Raw genomic sequence first — 19,889 nt, forward strand, 5'->3', positions numbered from 1 at the left:
ACACGGTTCTATTCCTGTCACAAGAGCTGCCGGGCTCAGCCCTCCTGCCCTTGCACCCCATTGAAAACCAGTTCAAAAGGGGGGGAGGTCAGGATGCTGGGCCCCCTCCCACGAGGACTCAGCCATGAGGGACCCCAACCGCATCCTCATCCATCCTGCCATGCCCAGACCCAGAGCACTGGCGGGGTTCAGGCCCGGGGAGGGGGGGGAAGCACTGCCTCCCACCTCGCTGCCTTTGGTTGCTGGAAGCCAAAAACCAAAAGAAACCCCCCCAAAAGGGAAGGACCCCCCCCAAAAAGAGGCAAAGCGGGGGGGGTGGGGGGGCGGCTATTGCATATTCCGGTGTGTTGGCGCAGAGGGTGCATCAACTGGAAGACATTTCCGAAGGGGGGGGAAATGGGTTAAAAAAAACAATTAATAATAATAATATAATAATAATAATAAAAGAGAGAGAAAAAGGGGATTTTTCCGGCCGAGAAGAAGCCATGCAGGAGGCGGGGGGGGGGCCCCGGGCATGCAGCGGCTCCCGCGCCCCGGCACCGGGCCCGGTAATACTGAGGCTCCGAAGGCAAAGGCACATCTTGTGGTAGAAAACTTCGTGCAAATTAGGAAAACATGGATTTCTTTTTTTGTTTTGTTTTTCTTTTTTGTTTTTTGTTTTTTTTTTTTCCTTGCGTTTTTTTCGGTTTTTCGCCCCTTTTTTTTTTTTTTTCTTTTCTTTTATACAGATTTTTTTTGTTGTTTTTTTTTTTTTGGTGGTTTTTTTTCCTCTTTTTTCTCTGTTGCTGAGGGGAAGGTCGAGCCGGTTACACTCTGCCATGCACAGCATCGCCAGCGCGGCGGGGCCGAGCCGGGTCGCCAGGTCCTGGTAAAGCACCATGCACTTATAGATAGGGGGGTTTGTCCTTTTTTTTTTTTTTTTTTTTCCCTCTTTTTCTCTTTTTTTTTTTCTTTTCTTGAGGGGTTTTTGTTTTGTTTTTTTTTAATGCTTTTCTCAGATCTTTAAAAAAATAACCCCAAACCAAAGAGGGCTCCGTCACCGCCAAGCGCTTCTTTTGCCGTTTTCTCTTGTTCTCTTGCGGGTTTTCTCATTTTTCTTCTCATCTTGGATGTTTTCTCCTCTCCCGGGATTTCCTCCATCCAACCCTTCTCCTTTCCGCGGGAGCCGGGGGAGGGTTTGGCGGTGCTCCTCGCTGCCATCCCGCACATCCCACAGCCGCTTCTCTCCGTCATTCCCCGTGGGCTGCCCCCTGCGGCGCGGGGGGGGACACCAGTCTGCTCCGGGGGGACACCGGGGGTCTTCCTCATCTTCCTCCTCCCCCGCGCGGGATGGGGGCTTCCTCCAGCGCTTCCCTCCCAGTGGGGGGGATCCTCAGGAGGGGTCTCCGGGTCCGTGTCCCGTCCCCCGCAGCGGTTCAGGCACTTGGCGGGGGGGGGCGGAGGGGGTTTTGGGGGTGCAGGGGAGGTTTGGGGGGTGCGGAGGTGCTTTGGGGGGTGCAGGGGGGGCTCTGCCCTTGGCGTTAAAAAAAGAAAAAATCCCAAAAAACCCCAAAGCAGCCAAAGGCCGGGCTGGGGGCTCTGTCTCTTCCTCCTCCTCCTCTTCCTCCTGCTCCTCCTCTTCCTCCTCTTCTTTTTCCTCCTTTTTTTGTGATTTTTTTTTCTTTTCTTCTTTTTCTTATCTTTTTTTTTAACCATTCCCTCTTCAAAGTGCATTTCCTACAAATGTGCAACACAATCGCACCCCCCCACCCTCCCCCCTGTACCTGTCCACAGGAATGCATAGCTCAGACACACGGACGTGTCCCCTCATCACAGCCCCCCCCCGGCGTGGGGACACGTGTGGGGGACACGGGGACACGGTAGGGGGGGAAGGGACTGGTGGGGGACCCCCAGCCCCCTTCCTCCTGTGACAAGTCGTGACAAGCCGAGCCCCGGCCACTGCAGCACCATGTCACCGTGTCACCCCCGGGGCCCCCCCGAGAGTCTGTGTGGGGCCGGGTGGGGGGACGGCGAAAGGGGGGTTTGATCTTTTCTACTCACATGGAGGCAGGACCGAGGGAGTCGGCAGCCGCTGGGGCTCAGGCGCTGCAGGAGCATCGCTGGCACGAGTTGTGTCAGGTCTCAGCGCCGGCCGATGGGGGCAAATAATAGTGTTTTTTTCTCTCCTTTTTTGTGTGTGTTTCTTTGTTTTCCGGGGGGGGAGGGGTTGGGATCCTCCTGGGCTGGGGGTGTGTTGTTTGTGTGGGGTTTTTTTGTTTTCCTTTTTGAAAAAGTTTGACCCTTTTCCTTCTTCCTTTCCCTCGCTCTTTCCTTCGGGTGTGGGTTTTACTTGTCGTCGTCGTTGTCGTCGTCGTCGTCATGAGTCCACGCTCTCCGTCGTCACCGCAAGGCTGGGCCTGGTGCTCAGGGATGTTCCTCTGGGGGTGCCTAAAGCAGAGAAGGGAGGCGAAGGGGCGGCACGGCGGCGGTTATCCCAGGTACCAGGACTGCCGGGAGAGAGGAGAGAGCCTGGCGTTACCCTGTGTCCCCACGCTGTCCCCACGCTCCCCTCACTGCCCCACTCCTGTACCGAGTTCACTCAGTGCCCCCCCCCGTCCTCCTCGGTGGCCAAGGCGATGGTCTGCAGGGAAAGCATCCTGCTTGGGGACAAGGAGGGGGGGTGGCAGAACTGGGGACCCTGCGGGGTGGCCCCTGCCACCCTCCCCTTGTCTCTCCCCCCTCTATCTCCAGCCCCAAGTTCAAGTTCATTCCCGATTACCTCATGTCTGGTTTCCGTTGGCAACGAGACAGCTCGGAGCCGCTGCTTCCCTTAACCCTTCCCAGCCCCACCACACATGACCAGAGAGCAGCAGGTCTCAGCCACCCCTCCCGGGACACGGGACACCCCCTTTGTGACCCCTGTGGCTCAGTTTCCTCAGGCAGAGCGTCCTTCAGCCCTGGGGAGGCTCCTGGAGCGCATCCAGACACACATGCACAGGGACAGGGACAGTGACCTTCACAGGGTGTGGGGTGTAGGGACCCTAGCACACCGTATCTCCTCTTTAGGGATCCAAAAGCCTCAGGGTGCCCACCCTACTCTGCTCATTGGAGAAACTGAGGCAGGGCACTGTGGTCAGAGCCGGACCCCAGTGTTTGCCTCCAGCAACAGCACAGCATGCCTGCCCCAGCTCATGGGCCCTGACCACTTGCATCGTGGCACAGCACAGCACCCTTGAGTGCCCCACGGAACGGCTCAGCCCCCCAAATCCTTGCCCCCCCCACGGCGCCATCCACACTCCGTCCCGCTGCATCCCGACACTGCCCCTGAGGGGACCACTGAGGCTGTGCAACTCGTAGTACAAGTGAGGCACAAGGTGCTGGCGCTGGCCCGTGGCACTGCCCACGGTGCCTCACCCATGGCCGGTTCCAACGCACCCAGCACCAGTGAAGATTCCCGGGAAAGGTGCCTGCCACATCCCACCACGGCTGGAGTGGCAAGGGCAGGGTGTCCGTGTCTGCCTGGGGAAGGGATACACGGCCCCAGTGCCCCTCGTGCAGGAATGCTGTGCATGGTGCCAAGCGGGGCATGGCAGGGATCTCCCGCTGTCATGGGGGATATTTGGTGGCCAAAAGTCACCAGGAGCACCCGAGGCCTTGGCACGGGGCACCAGCTGGGGATGCCCATGGTGGCAATGCACAAGGTGGGGATGTCATGGTGAGGATACCCATGGTGGGGATGCCCATGGTGGGGATGCAGTGGTGGAGATGATACCCATGGTGGGGATGCCATGGTGGCAATACCCATGGTGGCAATGCCCATAATGGCAATACCCATGATGGGGACACCCACAGCGGCAATGTCAAGGCAGTGATGCCCAAAGCAGCAATGCCCACAGTGGCAATGCCATGCTGGTGATGCCTATGGCAGCAATGCCCACAGTGGCGATGCCCACAGCAGTGATGCCCACCACTGCAGCAATGCCATAGTGGCGACACCCACGACGGCGATGCCCGCGATGGCCATGCCCACGGCAGCAATGCCCACGACGGCGATGCCATGGCGGCGGTGCCCAGGGTGAAGGCAGGAGGGTCCCCCCAGCAGCATCCCCGCTCTCACCTGTGCCTGATAGATACTCCCAGGATCCCTTGGTCCTAATCCCACGAAGGAACGGTTCGCAGGGGGCGTGCCTGGTGCAGAGTAGGCTGGGGAACAAACGAGAGCTCATTAATGGGGCTGCCAGTGGCATCGCCGTCGTCCCTCCGCTGCCTGGCACTGCTGGGACGGGCGTCCTGGGCACATGGAGTTGGCAGCAGGGCACTGTCCCTGATGGTGTCCTGGCAGCGAGTGGAGGTCAGGGATGCTGTGCCTACCATGCCTGTGCCCTCTGGGGAGGGGTGGCTTTGAGGTGACGGCGGGCTGGGGTGGACAGGACACCCCTCGGGGTGCCAGCGCAGCGCTGTGGGGCAAGAGCAACAGGAGCCACCAGCTCCACTCAGCCACATCACCCCGCTGCCACCTCCACCCCCAGCTAGGTAGGGGTCCAGCAGTGGGACCCCCGGCCCCGCTGAGCTCCTGAGACCCATCGGAGTGGGGGGGGAGGCATGGAGCCAGCTGGCCCCTATGCTCCTTGGGGACACCCAGTGTGCATCCTTCCCTGAGCCAAGGGGAGGCTGGCACTGCCCAGTCCCTCCCTGTGACCATGGTCCTGTCACTGGCCAGGCCACACCACGCAGAGCTCTCCCCTCCACATCATGCCATGTAACCTCCACACCAGTGGCATCTGGCCATGGCCTGTCCCTGGGGATGTGGCAGCCTTTCTGGGTACCAGGAGTCCCATGGATATAGCAGGATGGGGACAGGGACACTCTCGCGGAGCATGGTGATGGCACACCATGGTGATGGTAGCACAGCGTCCCACCACTGCAGCACATGCCCTGATGCCGGGGGTGACAACAGTGTCTTCCCTTTGTGACCCCAAACTCCTCCTGGCCAAGGCACTGAGGCCACGCAAAGGATGAGCTCGTCAGCAACTGCTGCTAACAAGGGGTCCCCCAGGGGCTCTTGGGGGGCCCTGCACCCACGTCGCTTCACAGCCCCTTGTCAAATGAGGGTCCCAACGCCGGGGACCCTGGTGGCAGCGCGAGGACGGCAGCCCCATGCAGCACAGCCCAGCACCCTTCCAGCACCACAGCCATCCAACCGGTCCCTGCCTCACCAGCAGCACCACCGTGTTCTGAGGCACGGAGAGGCAACTGCCTCCCCTGGCAAGCCCTGCCTGTGCCGGGCGGGGTTTGGGCAGGACGTCGGCTCAGAACGACACGGGGCTCTGTCCGGTCCCTGGGACCAGTGCAGGGCCCCCCCAGCTTGGTGGGGACACACAAGAGCCTCCTGCCCAAACCCTGCCCGCTCCGACCTGCCTGAGACCCAGCAAACTCATCGCGTGCCAGCTGCCTCCCTCTCACCGGCTGCGGGGAGCCCACCTCCGCCAACGTCCCCCCCAGCAGCACCGGGGACGGGGGGGGAACACGCTTTGGGGGGGCTGCAAGAGGAGGGGGCCAGCCGGGCCGGGGAGAGGGGTGGGCGCCGCGGGGTGCTTACTGGGTGATGTCGGCGAGGTCGTCCCTCCCTCGGTAGTTGTCGTGGTGGGTTTGGTGTCAGGAGAGACGGCCAAGCGGGGCATGCCAGGGGGAGGTGGCGGCGCCAGCATCTGCGGGGGCAGGTAGTGGCTGGGCACTTTCACTTGACCACTTCCATTTAACTGGGGACACAACACAGACAGAAAAACAAACAGCACAAGCCATTAGGAAGCACGGGCAGCACCGGCAAAAGCCGGCCCGGGAGCGCCTGGTGCCGCTTGGCACCCGCACAGAGCATCCCTCACTGCTGGCATGAGTTTGATGGGTCTCAGAGCAGCCCTGAACAGACGGCGCCAGCCACAGGGGAATCACGGCGGGGTGAAAAGGTAGGGGTCAAGGTGGGCTTTGGGGGGGGCCACGTCCCCCACCCCATGGCGGCACATGCCGGAGCCAGGGTGCTGTGTGGGGAAGGGGCACCCCGTGGTGGCATCAAAGGCTCCTGTACCAGCTCCCCCCTATTCCCAACCCAGTCTCTGCCAGCCCAGCACTGAGCTGCTGCATGGGGAGAAGAGCAGCCGTGCCCCTCACCCTGGCATGAGGCCTCGCCGGGTGCTGGGCAGAGCTCAGAGGAGCTCCCTCAGACTCTGCGGGTGTGAGGCAGAATGGGCCACAGGAGGGCAGGGGGTGGGGGTGTGGCTACCCCTGGGGCCTGGCTGCAGGCACAAAGGGAGCACAGGGTGGGGGTGCAGGGTGCTGGGTGCGTGAGGTGATGGGTGCATGGCATGTGGGGTGCACTGGATGCTAGGTGTGCAGGGTACTGGGTGTGCTGGGTGCTGTGTGTGTGGGGTGCTGGGTGCATTGGGTGCACTGGGTGCGTGAGGTGATGGGTGCATGGCATGTGGGGTGCACTGGATGCTAAGTGTGCAGGGTACTGGGTGTGCTGGGTGCTGTGTGTGTGGGGTGCTGGGTGCATTGGGTGCACTGGGTGCTGCATGCACTGGGTGCTGGGTGCACTTTGTGCTGGGGGGGCTGGGTGTGTGGCATGTGGGGTGCATGGGGTGCTGGATGTGCAGGGTGCTGGGATGAGGGACAGCACACGGCAGCTCAATGTGGCCCTGCCACCCCCCTGGGGACATGGCGTAGTGGGGACGGGGCTGACGGGTCACCAGCCGGCGCTGGGGCACATGGAGCCCATCAGTCCCTGGCACACAGAGCCCATCAGTCCCCCGGCACGCTGGTGGACGGTGGCTCTTTGGCAGTGGTCACACATCCCCTGCTACCACAGACACCCCCAGCCCCAGCTAACGGCTCAGCCCCAGCACCGACTGCCCTGTCTCCCCTCCATCGCTGGAGAACCAAGCTGTCAACACTGACCAGCTGCAGCTGCACTCCCAAATCAAAGCATGGCACTGCCCAGCCCTGTCCAATACCCTACCGGGCTGGGTGCTGGCACCCAACTGCCACCAGAGCACCCTGACCCCCAACTGTGGTGGTGGTGATGGCGGCGGTGGCAGACAATCATAAAATCACAGAACGGTTTGAGTTGGGACCTTAAAGCTCACCCAGCTCCAACCCCTGCCACGGGCAGGGACACCTTCCACTAGAGCAGGTTGCTCCAAGCCCCTGTGTCCAACCTGGCCTTGAACACTGCCAGGGATGGGGCATTCACACACCACCCCAATCAAGGGGATGCAGCAGACCCTGGTGCCTCACGGTGAGCTCAGTGATGGGATGCAAGGATGGGGCTGCATCCTTACCGGTCCGGGCTGCTGGTTGGACGGGTCACAGGCCAGCGAGACGAGATCTTTCAGTGGGTCCTGCGGGTTGAGATGAGGCGGGTACCGAATGGCCGTGTGGGGGAAGTAGGTGGAGGCCGTTTGGGGGAGGATGGAGGTGGTGGGGAAATGCAGCGCAGATGATGGGTGAGGGCTTCGAGCGATACCTGCGGGCGACAACGGGAAGGGGAGGACCCCTCAGTGTCACCAGCAGCCAGCCGCTGCCCCAGCCCCACACTGCTCACCCCCTGGCTCCGTGCCTCGGTTTCCCTGCTAGGACACTCACCGCTGTGCACCGCGATGACGGGACGGTGGTGCTGCGTGAAGCTGCTCAGCCGGGGCGAGGAGTCCTGGGGTGATGGGCTGTTGAAGGGGGACTTGTCCATCTCCGTCTTCTTCACGGTGGGGGAGATGCCTGAAGCAAAGCGGGGCGCAGTGTCAGAGCCCAGCATCCGCCGCAGGCTCGATCCTGGGGTGAGGGGCACCCTGAGGGCAGGCTCGGCACGAGTGCACGTGTGTGTGCATGAGTGGGGGTGTGCATGGATGTGGGCAGCTCTATGGGCCTACCACAGGTGTGCACATAAACACGTGTGTGCAGGCACGTGCTCATGCATGGGCATGTGTGTGCCTCCGTGCCTGTGTGCACATGCATGTTTGCATGTGTGGGTGCCTACTCAGGCTGGCAGAAGTGGGGGCTCCCAGGAGTGCGCCACTGGACCCCTGGGTTTGGGGGCTCACATCCTGCCAGCACAAGGATCTCCTGGGGGGTGACCCCTCCAGGGACCCCTAGAACCCCCCGGCAGCGCCAGACACTGGGGCAGAGCAGGAGGGGACGGTAGGTGCCTTAATCCCCCTCCCCCATCACCGTGGCTTTATCTCGGGCCATTTGGCCAAGGCCTGGTAATGGATTTAGCCCCTTCTCAGCTGGTGTTTAGGAGGATTTCCTGGAACATCCCATATGGGATTGCTGCCCCCCTCCCTCCTGCCCCGAATCAGGCCACCAGCAGGGGACAGGGGCACCCCTGCACAGCCCAACCTGCCACACACACCCCCAGGCAATGCTTTGGGCAGGGGGTGACATCTCCCTGAGGACACACCAGCCCCATGGGCACAGTGGTGGTGCAGGATGGGCCACAGTCCCCAGCACCTATGGGGCACCTTCCTGGGGCAGGACTTGCTTGCCCCACATTGCCTCCAGCGCCCCAAAGCCAGGCACCCCCCAGGCTCTGCCAGGGCTGGGGGCACCGGTATGGATCCTGCCCCACTGTTTGGAGTGCAGGGAAGCAGGATAAGAGCCAAAGAGGGGGGAAGACGAGTGCTCCCTGGCCTGCAAAGGCACCCCGGGGTGTGGGAGCTGCCATGCCTCCCCGCAGCATCGCTTTAATTAGCCCAGCCCCCCCCCCCATTTTCTTAATGAACAGCTAATTGGGGCTGTCTAGACAGGAAAGGGAAAAAAAACAACCCAACAGAAAAAACGCCAAGAAAGCAAGAGAGCTGCTGCCCGCAGCAGAAGCGGCCGCCGTGGGGCTGGGAGAGGCTGGTGTGGGGCTGGGACACTGGGCTGGCCCTATAGAGAACACCTATAGAGAGCCTGTGCTTTGGTGGGCAACCCCACAGCAACCCCACAGCCCCCACAGAGAAGCAGTGACTTGCTGGGGAGCCCTACAGCAACCCCCCAGCACCTCCAGCCAGCTGGTGCTTTGACCTGAGCACCCTAAAGCAACCCCAGGCTCTCACAGGGTAGGTCAGACAGTAGTGACCTGGCTGGGGGGCCCTGTAGCAGCAGGGGGGCACCTATAGGGAGACCCCTATAGGGAAGCACCTACCCCCTTCCATGTCTTCTGTCCAGTTGCGGCTGCTGCTGGTGGGGGAGTTGGAGGAGGTGTAGTACTCGCCCCCTGGGCTGGTGTCGATGTCGTCCTCCATGGACCCCGACTTGTGCCGTTTGCTCCTGGGGGGTGTAGGGGAGGAATCAGCTCCAGCCTGTGGCAGGACACAACCTGCCCTGTGCCTCCACCACAGTGAGATGAGCAGTGGCCCATGGCCAGGCTAGGGTTCACTCCGGCATCACCCCGGCATCACCCCCAGTATCACCCCAGCATTGCCCCAGCACTGCTCCAGCATCACCCTGGCATCACTCCTGTACTGCCCCCTAAATCACCCCAGCATTGCCCCAGCATCACCCAGTTCCACCCCAGCATGGTCCCAGGATCACGTACCCGCTGGAGGAGGTGCTGGGCAGTGTCCTCCTCATGCCGGTGCTGGAGGGGTTCAGGTCATAGGCCAGGTGGCCCTGGAGCTCCCCAAGAGAGAAGTTTGGACCCGTGCCTGTCACCACCGGTGCTGCAGGGAGAGAGAGGAATCAGGGGGGTCCCAGCCCACATCTGGGATGGGGAGCAATCGGGATGCTGCCAGTCCCCGGCAGCCGGGGGGGGGGGGGTTGGTGGTATGATGGTGGCACTCACTTCGGGACACTTGGATGAGCTCGGTGACGCTGAACACCCCCGAGGTGACGAAGCTTTCCTGGAAGTCTGTGGAATCTGTGTGGGAAGAGAGGAGGGAGCTCTGTGGATGGGGGGCAGGACAGGACAGAAGCACCTCTCCTGCTCCACAGTGTCTTGTGGTAAAGCTTGAGAGCACTCCAACACCCCCAAAGCTGCTGTAATGCTGCCCCTTGAGCCCTGCTCACCCAGCGTGATGGGTTTGCTGTCCTCCTGGTCTGAGCCAATGCCCGTCCGGGGGCTGCTGCTCTGCTCTGCATCTGCAAGAGGGAAAAATACCACCGGGATGAGGCACCCGGTGCAAACTGGGGGTACCCAGCTGGTTCCCTGCCCCGGCAGCCCCCCTCACTGCTCTGTGGCATGGGGAAACTGAGGCATGGTCTGGCAGGAGGCCCAGGGCCAAGCTGGCACGTCCCCAGCCACCAGGGAAGAGCCACCACAGACATCCCTCGCTAGGGGCAGGAACAGGGACAGGAACAGGGACACCCTTGTGCTGCCATGTGAGGGGAACTCACAGCCCTCGACCTGCCCTGAGGCAGAGTGATGGCTGCCTGGCCCTGCTCCTGTCTCCCCTCCTCCCTCCTGCTGCTGTCGCCCAGCTCGGGCAGTGCCGCCGCTGCCAGGCATTGCCTCTGTCACTCCATAGCACCTCGTCCTGCCTCCTCCAAGCCCCTCGGAGGGCAGTGGGGCCATGGGGCAGCGCCCGCTCCAGCTCCTTGAACACCCTTTTAGCTTTGGATATAAATAAGCTGGCTCAGATGCTGAGATCAGCAGCGCTGGCACACCCCAGCATGACATGGCACGGCGCAGCATGGCATGGCCAATGTGCCCTCTGGTTCCCTGTGCCCTACCGCGAGCATCCTTCCTCCCCGGCACAGGACACTCGCCTGCTCCCAGATCCCTTCCATAACTTTCTGCCACACGTTTCCCCCTCTCCTCATCCTCCCTTCTGCTTCTCCCTCCTCCTCCTCCTCCCACCCGTTGCTCTCCAGTGTTCCTCTTCCCCAGCTTTGGCTGATGCCGGGAAAGGGCCGCGACACCGTCAAAACAGCGCGGCCGCGGCTGCCAGCCCGCCTGCTGTGCCTTGGCCAGGGTCTGCCCAGTTTTCCCTTTTCTCTCCTGATTTTCCCTGCCCCTCTCACTCCGTGCCCCCCCTCAGCCCCTCACACACACACAATCCGCTCCCACCCAACACCCCGGGGGCCGCTGGACACCAGTGCCAAGCGCCGCCATTTTGTCTCCCTCCCCAGTTCCCAAGGCTCCTCCGCCGCCGCTCCCCGTGCCGGCCTGGCAGCCCCTTCCCTGCTGGCAGCCGTCCCGTGGCAGCACCACGGCCCAGCGCCAGCCAGCCCCATGCCCGCCGTTGCCCACGCCCGCGGCTTCCCCAGGGCAGCCATTTTAGGGAGCAGCAATTCCCGCGGCAGTGCACGCGGGGGGGGGGTGGGGGGGTGGTGTTTCCTCCCAATTCCTTCTCTCCATTTTCCTTCCACCCCTCCTTGCTCTGAAGGCTGACGCATGGGGGGCACAGGCGAGGGGTGGCCGGCCCCCCCCCCTTGCGCTCATGGGCACCACGCGGCCGGACATGGCCCCTCCTCGCCTCTTACAACAACAACCGTCGCGGCGGCTCTGGAAGCCGTTAGCGATGGAGCCCGGCCAAGGCGCGGGGCGGTGGCTGGCGGCTGCAGCCCCGTGACCTCCCCGACGCTGCCTCGGGGCGCCCCGGTCCCTGCTCGCTCCCCGCGGGGGGATCGGGCATTAGAAGCCCACCAAAGCTGGTGGCCTCCGAGGTGATGCACATGGCCCATGGGACCTCCCATGACGGCTTGTCCTGAGATGGACCCTGCTCGCTCCAAATGCCCCACACGGACCTTTGTTCTCCTCAGGATACCCCACATGGCCCCTGCTCACCCCACGATCCTCCACACGGACCTTTCCTCAGCCCCAGTTGCCCCACATGGACCTTTGCTCTCCCAGGACGCTTGGCACAGCCCTTTGCTCCCCCCAAAGCCACCCCAGCATGTCCTCTGTAACCCCCGGGCACCTGACAGGGCAACTTGCTTGCCCTGAGTACCCCCCTGGGAGCCCCCCACATCCTCCCACAGCATCATCTCCTGACCCTGATCCCAAGGGAGCATCCCTCAAGTCGAGCATCCCAATCCCAGCCATGGCACTCCAGCAGCACCCAGGGGCTGTCCGGAGCTCTGAGGTTTGCCAGCAGGCCTGTCCCCTCCCAGCACCCCTCGTGTCCCCACAGATGGAGGGCTGTGGGTGCCAGGAGGGGGGCTGCGGGCTCGGCACCCTCTGTGGTGGGGCTTGGTGACCTTGCCAGCACATTTCTGGCTGCCTCCTCCAAACTCTGCTCTCGCCGCCATGTGAGGGCTGCCTGGGGCCTGCTGGCCCACGCTAAAATGGCGGCCTCCTTCCTCCCACCTCCAAGGGATGTGTTTTTGGGGGGGACACCCCAAATCCACCACCCAACAAGTGCTTCGGTTGCATTGGGAAAGTGAAAGAAGGCTGGGAGCCCCCCAGCCTCATGGGTGGGGGACAACCTCACACCTCCTGCACCCCCAAATGATGGATTGGGGGATGAGGGGAGGGGGGGTCCTGCTGTGACGCTGTGGGGTTCAGTGCATGGAGGGGCCCAAACAGGTCGATCCCATCTCTGTTGCAAAGAGCAAAGTCTGTGCCCTGAGGCAGGGTGAGGGCTGTCCATGCTCCCAGCCCCTGGACTGATGCCACCCATTGAATTATGGATCCCAGCATGGTGCCACCAGCCCCATGGAGACTCTCTCCCCTTGGCCTCAGCACATGGGAACAGCTCCTGGGCAGGATCTGGGGGGGTCCATGCAGGCTGGGTGCCCCCCGGGGGCAGGGGGGTGCCCCCCTGGCTCCGTGCCGCAGCACTGATGGGAATAGGGACCAGTATAGGGTGCAGGTGCAGCAGCTGGAGGGTGCTGGGGATTGGTGGGACATCCCCCCCGGGGAGGGCAGCAGGTTTCCTCTTCCAGCCCTGTTAGCAACAGGGCAGGAGATAGGAGAGGGCTCGGCACCGCTGCCTCAGTTTCCCCAGGGCTGGTGCGGGGCCCCCTGCAATGGTGTTAACCCAGGAGCAACGCACAGCTCCCCCCTCCATGCCTCTGCCTGGCCCTTCCCTGCCAGGAGCATCAGTAAGGCCCAGAATGAACAGCCTGGTCAAGGACCAGAGACACTTGGAGACCTGAGGGAGCCCAAGTGCTGCGTGGCAGCGGCTGCAGGGGGTGTGTGTGTGTGTGTGATTTGAGGTCTCTCCCTGCAAGACCCCCAGCATCCTCCACCCCACAGCGGCCCCATGGCCCTTACGTAAAACCCGGACCAGCGCCGCTTGTGTAACCTCCTTTAGATAATCCCCAGAGAAACACTCTGTGTTCCAGCTAAATCCCGGCTCAGCCGGCGCGCCGGGAGCACCGGACCCCTCTGCCACGCTCCCTGCAACCCCCCCTTCCCCTTCCATCCTGCCTCCTTCCCTGCCGTGCCTGAAGGATGGCGGTGCTACAAGGGCATGAGATGAGTTTGCTGGGTCTCAGCCTGCTCCCTGCCAGCTCCTCCTTCCCACACTGAGCCCCGGGGAGGTCCTGGCTGCAGATGTCCCCCAGGGCGGCGGGGGGGGGGTCACATCATGCACCCGCTGCCACGTCCCAGCCTGCAGCCGGCCCAGGAGGCTGAGCCAGAGCATTTGTCCTCAGCTGACCCTGGCGGCAGTGGCCGGGGGGGGCACGGGGCTTGATCACCCCCTCGCTCAGCCCTGCCAGGCCTGGGCCTCATCCAGGGCTGCCGGCGCCTGCGGAGCACAGATGGCAGCGGACAAAGGGATGGGAGCATGACGGACAAAGGGACGGCTGAGACCCCCACATCCTCTATGAGACACCCCCCCCGGGGTGATGGCACATAGTGCCTGTGCCACGGAGTGGGGGGACCTGGGGGTGCAGCTGTGGGAGAGGATGACGGGGAGAAAGGGAGGGAGGGAGGGGTGGGGAGAAAAAAGGGAGGAAGAAGTGAAAGTGGAGAGAAAGGGAAAGGGAAAAGAAAAAAAGAGAAGAAAGGAGGAAGAGAAGGAGAAGGAAAAAGAACAAAAGAAAGAAGAAAATAAAACCAAGGAAAGAGGGAAAGAGCTAACAGGGAGGAGGAAACGAGGGAGGGAAGGGAAGGGAAGAAAAGGGAAGGGAAGGCAGAAGGCAGGAAGCAGGAGGCAGAAGGGATATGGGGGGGACACACACCCCAGCTCTGCAGGCACAGTCAGAGGGTCCCAGGCCTGGCCCTGCGCTACTGGACACATTGCCCCTGCCCTGCCCCATGGCACAACACAGCCCCATGACATGGCAGGGTCCTACAGCAGGACACAGCCCCACAGCACAGCCCCACAGCACAGCCCTATGGCATGGCAGGGCCCTACAACATTGCATGGCCCCACGGCACAGCCCCAACACACAGCCCCATGGCATGGCATGGTCCTGCAGCACTACATAGTCCCACGACACAGCCCCATGGCACAGCCAGCCCCCCCCGCAGAGTCCCACAGACCTCCCTCTCTCGCCCCACTGACCACAGGCATCCCTCCCAGTGCATTGTGGGAATCTCCCTCTCCATGGCCAAGATCTGAGGCCGCACAAGGCTGGAGGGGGGCAGGTTCAGGGACCCCAAACCCCCAACCCAGCTCGGGGGAGCAGCATCCTGCCAGGAGGGTTTGGCAGCACAGGACCCGCGGTGGCATCTGCCACCCCAGCTGTCCCCTGCCAGCGCGGCAGGAGCTGGGCGCCCGGCCAGGACAGCAACTGTGGCCGTGGGGCAGGCACTGGGGGGGGAACAGTGGGTGCTGGCACAATGGAGCTCCCTCATCTTTTATCCGCAGGGTGCAGGGAAGCTTTTGCTCCCCCAGCCCAAGCGCCGTGGACGTGGCACCCTGGCTGGGGCCACGGGGCTGAGCACAGGGAGAACTTGCTTCACTGGTGGCACTGTGGGAAAGCTGCCTGGCTCTGGCACGGCTCCGGCACACTGCCGGCCCGGCGCACTGCAGGAGAGCCGGGGAAGCCCTGACCTCCCCAAGGTCACTGGCACACCATCCACAGAGCTCCGACGTGCCAAAACCAACCTGGCTGCAGCCACCTCCAGGCTCGGCAGAGGGATGCTGCAGCGGATGGGGATGGCTGCGGTCACAGCACCCTGGTGAGCCCCTTTCCACCCCACCTCTTGAGGGCAGGGACCCAGCCCACTGTGGATTCCCTGTGCGCGTTGCTGTTGGGCCCTGCCTGTAGAGTGGAAAGATACAAGAAACCTGGAGAGGAGCTTTGGACAGGGGTCTGTAGAGACACGACAAGGGGAATGGCTTTAACCTCATCTGAAGGGGAGATTGAGATGAGCTCTGAGGCAGAAGTTCTTCCCTGTGAGGGTGCTGAGGCGCTGGCACAGGGTGCCCAGAGAAGCTGTGGCTGCCCCATCCCTGGGAGTGTTCAAGGCCAGGTTGGACACAGGGGCTTGGAGCAACCTGCTCTAGTGGAAGGTGTCCCTGCCCATGGCAGGGGTTGGAACTGGAGGAGCTTTAAGGTCCCTTCCAACCAAATACCGTGCACCCCATCAATCTCTTCGCATTCCTGACCATAAATACTGGCGTGGGGGGCTGGCAGAGCAGTGCTGCCAGAGGGAATTCCTGCCCTTCCATCTGGAGGGACCACGCAGACGCTTGGCACATCCGGGCCCAAAGCCCTGGCACGGGCTCCCCGGCAGATTGGTGCCATCTGCCTCAGGGAGGCTGGTGAGGGGAGACAAGGGGCTGCCAAGGCAGGGGGACACAGATGCTGGCAGCGTGGTGGAGGTCTTGCCTCCCCCCAGTGCCATCCATGCAGCATCGGGGCCAGCAGTGATGCCACCCTGGGACCTGCCACCTGCTCGTCCCGAGCATCCATCTGCTCCCACCCCAGACACTGCCAGGGGAGCTCGCTGCTGGGCAGAGCCTTGTCCCCAAAGCCCCACTGGCTACGGGGTCCCCGCCAGCTCCAGAGCACCCCAAAGGGTGTGAGGGGACAACACTGAGCCCAGCCAGCCTCCTTACAGCTTCTGCTCCCCCCCAGCTGGGATCAGGATGGGGGGTACCAGGATGGGGATGCAGGGATGGGGATGCAGGGCTGCGGGATGCAGCGATGGATACGTAGGGAGGGGGATGCAGGGCTGTGGGATGTAGGGATGGGTGTGTAGGGATGGGGTGCAGGGATGGGGGCACAAGGTGCAGGGAGGGGGGCACTGGCACCCCCAGCTTGGCTGCGGCTGCCGGGCGCTGCCGGGACGGATCTGCTGCTCCCGAGGTCCCGGAACATGGAGCGGCTCCATCGATCCCCGGTTACTGCAGCGGTGACTTTCACCAGCGACCTCCGAGCTCCCCCTGCAACCCCCCACTGCAGCGCCCGCCCCGCCCCCACTGCGGCGTGCACAGCCCAGCTCCGCACCGGCCCCGCACCAGCCTGCACCCATCCTGCTCCCATCCTGCACCCAGCCCCAGCCCCGCACCGTCTGCACCCATCCTGCTGCCATCCTGCACCCAGCCCCGCACCGTCTGCACCCATCCTGCTGCCATCCTGCACCCAGCCCTGCACCTTCTGCACCCATCCTGCTCCCATCCTCGCACCGTCTGCACCTATCCTGCTACTATCCTACACTCATCCCACCAGCCCCGCACCATCCTGCATCCAGCCTGCACCATCCTGCTCCCATCCTGCACTATCCTGCACCATCTTGCTCCCAGCCTGCACCATCCTGCTCCCAGCCTGCACCCATCTCGCACTATCCTGCACCATCCCGCTCCCATCCTGCACCCAGCGCCTCGGAGCCTCCGCCCAGCCCGGCTCTGCTCATTCCTTACTTTCCCCCGTGGGTCTTTCCCCCAGACGAGTGGGGGAAGCAGAGCGGGAGCTCCCCCCCTCCGGCGCTGCCAGAGTAGCAGCGGGGAATTTGTGCTGACCTCAGCAGAAGGCGCCTGGCCCAGAACCACGTGTGCAGCCGCATCAGGGGGGCCGTGGGGAGCCCGAGCGGCCCGGCCGGGGGGACCACAACCCCCCAGTCACCCCCTGTCACACCCCTTGGGCCTGGGGATGCGGGGGGGGGGGGGGGGGCGGGGAAAGGAGCTGCAGGGTGAGATGTGCGAAGGGGGGAAAGCAGGATGGGAGCAGGATGGGAGTGGGGATGGGAGCGGGGATGGGTGATGCTGCCTGGTCCTGGGCTCCCTTAACCGGGACCCGGAGCGACCTTAACAGGGCAGCAGGAGCCTTATCGGAGTATTTGCAGCCCCATGTTCCCAATTGGAGCTCAGGTGACCGCGGGCGCTGAGGACAAGGTCACTGCCGGGGGGTGGCAGAGGAGTACCCACCTCTCTGGGGACACCCACCGGCACTGGCACCCCAATGCAGTGTGGGGGACCCCAGCGTGGCTGCCATGGGGGTCGTGATCCATGCCACCAGCATGGCCACTGCAGGGCTCCCACTCAGTCCACTCTAGTCCAGGGTGCCCCCCAGCCCAGCCCAGTATGCAGCACCCCACCCACCCAATATGGGGTGACCCCAGCATAGCACACTGCATCCCACTTAAGCCCTGGGGCTTAACTGGATGGAACTGGGGCTTAACTGGATGGAACCCCAACCTAGTTCAGCCCAGCACACCCCAAAGACGTGGCTGGGAAGGCAGATCCTGGCGGCACACACGCCTCCATCTGAGGGGACCCCCAAGCAGGTGAAGGACATGGGAGCAGCACCCCCTTGGTGCACAGCAGGAGCTGCTGGTGTTTGTGGTTTGCCCCTGCTGGTGTTATCGCTGCTGCTGTCCCCACCTTGGTCACCCACTGTGTGAGGGACCACGACCACAGCCCACAGCAACCTGGCACTGCAGGATGCTCCCAGCTCCAGCACACCAGGGCACACCAGGAACAGGCTGTCACCAGGCTGCTGGCACAGGCAGCGTGGGATGTGGGATAACCCCCCCAGATCCCCCTTTGATAATGCCCAGAGCCACGAGCATCCTTGGGGACCACTCACTCCCCTCCCTGGCACATGAACCTCTCTCCCTGGGAGCTGGCTCCACAGGAACTCATCCTGGCTCTGACCCACAGGCGGACGAGCACCCACCTCTCTCACGGACGAAGTAAGCCAGGTAGAGGTCCAGCTCCTTGACGGAGACACTGATGTGGTGGGGCTGGACACAGAGGATGGGGTTGGTGCACTGGCCTGACTTGACCAGGCGCTCGCCGTCGGTGCTCTCCAGTGGGATCCCTTTGAAGAGGATGACCATGACCAGGTCCAGCCGCCACACCTTGTCTGCCTGCCGCAAGCAGTCGATGCGGCGCATCTTCCCCTTCTGGTCAGGGTTGGAGAGGACGCAGCACGAGGGCTTCTTGCCGGTGATGGAGAGCACGAAGTCCTCGCGGCACTCGGGCCGGATGTCCTTGCGCAGCTTGGCCAGGAGGCGTGAGGCCCATTTCTGTTTCACCTCCGGCTTCTCACTCAGCAGTTCATCCTTTACCGCCCTCTCCTCGTCCTTCGTCATCCTCTTCTCATGCTTCTTGAAGTACTTGCGCTTGCGGGCCTGCAGGTTGAACCACGTGTAGGCGAAGGCCCGGACGTGGGGGAGCAGCGCCTCGATGAAGGGGTGGAACTCATCCTGGGGGGCAGAGGGATGGGTGGTTACTGGACAGGGGCTTTGGATAAGGGCATGCAGGGACAGGACAAGGGGAATGGCTTTAACCTGCCAGAGAGGAGATTGAGATGAGCTCTGAGGCAGAAGCTCTTCCCTGTGAGGGTGCTGAGGCGCTGGCACAGGGTGCCCAGAGAAGCTGTGGCTGCCCCATCCCTGGCAGTGCTCAAGGCCAGGTTGGACACAGGGGCTTGGAGCAACCTACTCTAGTGGAAGGTGTCCCTGCCCGTGGCAGGAGTTGGAACTGGAGGAGCTTTAAGGTCCCTTCCAACACAAACCAGTCTGGGATTCTATGATCTGATCCCGACAGACACAGAAACCCCACTTGCCACTGTGCCTGACAGAGCCACCACTCCAGCAGTGGTCAGGCACTGCCAGCCCACAGCATCCAAGGGACACCCCAGCTTCCCCTGCACCGGGGGAAGCTCCCCCAGTTTGCCCCAGTTGCAGCTGTGCTCCAACTGCCTTTCCCATGTGTGAGTGCCGCAGGAGAAAACAAGAAAATGCATCCCCAAGGTGTCTGTGAGCCGGAGCCAGGGGAGGACACAGAGCACGGGATGGGGCGAACAGCTCTGGACACAGCACTGGTCCCACTCATTCCAGGGCAGCAATGCCATTCCCTGGCTGAAGCAGCTGTGTCCCAAAGTGACCCTGCTTGGAGGGAACAGCGTCCCCTGGAGCAGGCTCCCTGCAGGGATTAACCCCATATGGACCCTGATAATTCCCACTTGGACTCAGCACAGACCCCCTAACCCCAAACCAGCTCCTGCACAGCCTCAGACTTGCTTCCCTGGCACAGACCTTGCTGTGACCTGGCACAGACACCCCAGCACAGCCCCTGCTCTCCCCTGAACCCGGCACAGACACCAAGAACTGCACCACCAGCCACCAGCACGGCCTCCCCAAACCCACCAAAAGTCCCCCCATGCACAGACCTGATGACAGCCCCTGCTCTGGACCCAGCCTCACCAGAGCTGTGACCCCATGGGTGTCCCCCCATAGCCCACAAGGGACTCCTCTTGCTGAGGAGCCCATCTCACCCATAGGGACCCAACTCTGCCTGCGGGACACAGACCCCTCCTGACCTTGGGGACGCATCCTGACTCTGGGGACCTCATCCCAGCCTGGAGGAAGCACCCTGATCTTAGGGACCCAACTTAGCCTGGGGGATGCATCCTGACCCTGGGGACCCCATCCCAGCCTGGGGGACCCATCCTGCCAGGGGACCCCATCACCAGTGGCTGCTCACAGGGCAGCTGCAGCCCTGCATGGCCGCAGGGTCTGGTTCCCTCCCTAGCAGCAGCTGCTAATTCAGTGCAGCTGGGCAAGGGCTGGGCATGTGGCTTAAATT

At 62.8% G+C, this 19,889-nt stretch overlaps 1 protein-coding gene across 4 annotated transcripts; it reads right to left on the minus strand.

Annotated features, from left to right (window-relative positions):
- Nucleotides 1–1,690: 1,690 nt before the first annotated feature.
- NFIC (nuclear factor I C) lies at nt 1,691–18,634 on the minus strand. 4 transcript variants are annotated; one of them, XM_030509796.1, is made up of 10 exons: nt 17,974–18,634; nt 10,021–10,092; nt 9,797–9,871; nt 9,551–9,674; nt 9,158–9,282; nt 7,618–7,746; nt 7,314–7,498; nt 5,579–5,738; nt 4,097–4,182; nt 1,691–2,427 (listed from the first exon to the last, which is right to left on the minus strand). In XM_030509796.1, the coding sequence occupies exons 1-10, from the start codon at nt 18,389–18,391 to the stop codon at nt 2,404–2,406; spliced, it is 1,398 nt and encodes a 465-aa protein (XP_030365656.1). In that variant the 5' UTR covers nt 18,392–18,634; the 3' UTR covers nt 1,691–2,403. The 4 variants fall into 4 exon arrangements, with proteins under 4 accessions (XP_030365656.1, XP_030365657.1, XP_030365658.1 ...); XM_030509797.1 differs by having other exon boundaries at nt 1,691–2,486; XM_030509798.1 differs by lacking the exon at nt 5,579–5,738 and having other exon boundaries at nt 1,691–2,486.
- Nucleotides 18,635–19,889: the final 1,255 nt, after the last annotated feature.

Source organism: Strigops habroptila, chromosome 20 (assembly GCF_004027225.2).
Source record: "Strigops habroptila isolate Jane chromosome 20, bStrHab1.2.pri, whole genome shotgun sequence".
Classification (NCBI taxonomy): Eukaryota; Metazoa; Chordata; class Aves; order Psittaciformes; family Psittacidae; genus Strigops; species Strigops habroptila.

Coding starts and splice junctions, on each gene's coding strand:
- NFIC (XM_030509796.1), bottom strand. CDS start 18,391: ATGACGAAGGACGAGGAGAGGGCGGTAAAGGATGAACTGCTGAGTGAG. Junction 9,283..9,550: donor CCCAGCACCTCCTCCAGCGG/GTACGTGATCCT, acceptor TACACCCCCCAG/GAGCAAACGGCACAAGTCGG. Junction 7,499..7,617: donor CGTCATCGCGGTGCACAGCG/GTGAGTGTCCTA, acceptor TGTCGCCCGCAG/GTATCGCTCGAAGCCCTCAC.